At 39.4% G+C, this 2,500-nt stretch overlaps 3 protein-coding genes across 3 annotated transcripts in view; 2 read left to right on the forward strand and 1 right to left on the reverse strand.

The window, feature by feature from the left end:
• The window catches only part of LOC138045601 (protein CASP-like), a 142,294-nt gene that overhangs the window by 126,799 nt on the left and 12,995 nt on the right, over positions 1 to 2,500 (forward strand). The gene's annotated exons all lie outside the window — the stretch shown is intronic.
• The window catches only part of LOC138045599 (tetratricopeptide repeat protein 28-like), a 91,299-nt gene that overhangs the window by 43,577 nt on the left and 45,222 nt on the right, over positions 1 to 2,500 (reverse strand). The window lies entirely within an intron of this gene.
• The window catches only part of LOC138044767 (protein CASP-like), a 9,541-nt gene that overhangs the window by 2,539 nt on the left and 4,502 nt on the right, over positions 1 to 2,500 (forward strand). The window contains exons 4-6 of the mRNA XM_068891188.1: positions 960 to 1,012; positions 1,315 to 1,372; positions 1,879 to 1,927. Coding sequence (XP_068747289.1) covers positions 960 to 1,012; positions 1,315 to 1,372; positions 1,879 to 1,927 — 160 coding nt within the window. The remainder of the gene's footprint in view (positions 1 to 959; positions 1,013 to 1,314; positions 1,373 to 1,878; positions 1,928 to 2,500) is intronic.

Below are 2,500 nucleotides of genomic sequence, written 5' to 3' on the forward strand. Positions count from 1 at the left end.
GGCGACTTCACTGTAATTGGATGGAGCGACTTCACGGGCTTCCTCTCAGAGCATTCACCCTCCCAACCGTGATATACCAAAGAGGACAGACCACAACACTAAGAACTTCATGCCTGCTCTTTGCGAATAGTGTGTGTTAGTTCTTAATCGAACCCACGGGGTTATGAACATTGAAGGGTTTGAGACAGGGCCAATGGTTTGTCGTCCTTATCTCAGAAGGGCGGATAGTCTACCATTTGCAGATGTGATTAAGGGTGCAGTACTTTCTCCTCTGTTATTTAAAGACCCTGCAGTGTAAGGTTGAACCCACGATCCACGGCAGTTAGATGTAAAATCAACTTTGTCGGGCGGTCGGCTCTCAAAACCTTAACATTAGGGACCTTTAGCCAGGATGAAAACGAGGGCTACGTGAACGTTATCTGAAAAATATTATTTCCCGTTGTTGAAATAATTTTGCTATTATTCCAAGTCTTTCGGCATGGAAAGTGTTTATCAACATTCCAAAAATAAAATTGGTATGAACGGTGCGGATGTTTGGAGTAGACACCGAAAATTTATCGTCAGGTGCTTTCGTCCTTCACCTAACCTCAAATTTGATCATTTCACGTCGTTGACAGGACGAGAACGGCAAAGAAGTGTATCAAAATGTGAAACGCACTTGCGAGGCGTGCAGAGCCGTTGTTTTCGCTCATTTGTGGCGTTCTCCTAGCCGTCTTCGTCTTCCTTGCTTAAGCTTCTCATTGAAGTACGACTGCGAGATATAGTTTTGTATTCTGAGCCTGCGTACATGAAAAAACGTGCGAGGTGGTCACCAGTCAGTCTCCCCCCTTTGCGCGCATCTCTCGCTCTGTGGTAGCTCAAAATCATCTCTGTTAATGCTGTGGGGAAAGGCAAGTAAGTTACCTCCGAATTTTCATCAAAACGTCGTCGCATGTGACCAAAATGCTTATATATTTCAGGAGTGTAAACTGGAAGCACAACATAACTACGAGGAAATAAAAAGAGAGCTAAGGTATAATTTCTTATCAGTGATAAATTTCGTTTAGTAGGTTGAGTGCTATTGCATTGTTGCCAGATATTTGAAGCAATAATTTTATAAGTTAAGTGATTTTTTCATCAACCTCATGGAATCCAAAATCAGGAGTGTTTTAAAAAAATTACTTATCTCTTCAGAGCTAAATTGGCGTAAAAGGCATCAAGGTTTCTGTACGCTCTACGGGAGCAGGACATTGGGAGTTGTCGACTCAGTGACATGGTGATTCTAATTACTAGTTAAATTTGATCTCAGTTTTTGTCATATTTCACATTTTGCAGCATCTTAAAGGCTGTTGAGTTCTCCACAAGTGGATCAGAAGGAGACAGAGAGAAAAAGGTACGTCTTAAGTCTTCCCTCCCAGGAGTTGGACAGGATGTTGCCTGTAGCAAGCTGCATGTCTTAATTGAAAGGAAAGACCTTCAGAATACTAACCCAAACGGATAGGCAAGGTCATAATCTGGCTATCTGGATGCAGACATAACATTCTGCAACATGCATGCAAGTTTTTTTCTCTTTCCTTCTTTTTCCTTCCTAACCCCGAGAAAGCTTCTTCGAGGGAAAAAAAGTGATAACCAAAGCAAACCTTTTCTGAAGCCTGAGAGAATTGTCTTGACCAATTTCATGAAGAGAGGCTGAATGTTTATGTTATGTAAAATTACCACAAGTAAAAAGCCCACTCTTGGAGAAAACACGATTTTTTTTTAAGCATGCTTAAATAATTATATTCGGTCAATATTGATACAATAGTCTCATTTCCAAAGTAGATGTACAAAGAATTAGTATCATTTCATTGTTGTTTCTACGATAGCATTTTGAATCTGGTTCATTCTTAATTTGTTCAGGAATCAAGTCCCAAATCTTTGGAGATGCTTCTTCTGGACAAGAATAAAAGTACGTCAGCATTGTGCCTATTATAAGTGATACGATTAATCTTTCTATGGATCTTTCTATGATTTATCGTCAGTCAAAGGTCAAGAGAATGGAATCGAGAAGGCCTTAAATAAGGTTCATTATCGTGACAATACTCTACCCACCCTTCCCGTCCGTTCCCTTTTATAGTACAAATTCCCATTGCTGTTAATACCCTCCAGAATACTTTTCTTTATTGTTCTTATTGTAATTTCAATGTTTGTTAAAAAAATTACCGTTAAAATTTTGTGTTCGCTCTTTTTCTGTTCAACTCGTTAAAGATTGAAGACTGCCAATCGAAAGTTGTGACCAAAAATCTATGTTAACACTTAACGACCAAAGTTTTAAGCCTTGATTTCAAGAAGACACTTGTTTATTTTAACTGGAATTTTCCAATTTAATGGTCCGTCATTACCAACTTTAAGTTCTTGAGAGAGCTGGATCGAGGAGAAAATGACGTCAAAGGCTCACTAGTTTAAGAATAATGCAATGCATGTGTACGCCGCAGAATTAATATGCAGCACGGGAGTTTTGGGCTTTCAGACTTTTAAACTC

Source organism: Montipora capricornis, chromosome 4 (genome assembly GCF_036669925.1).
Source record: "Montipora capricornis isolate CH-2021 chromosome 4, ASM3666992v2, whole genome shotgun sequence".
Taxonomy (NCBI): Eukaryota; Metazoa; Cnidaria; class Anthozoa; order Scleractinia; family Acroporidae; genus Montipora; species Montipora capricornis.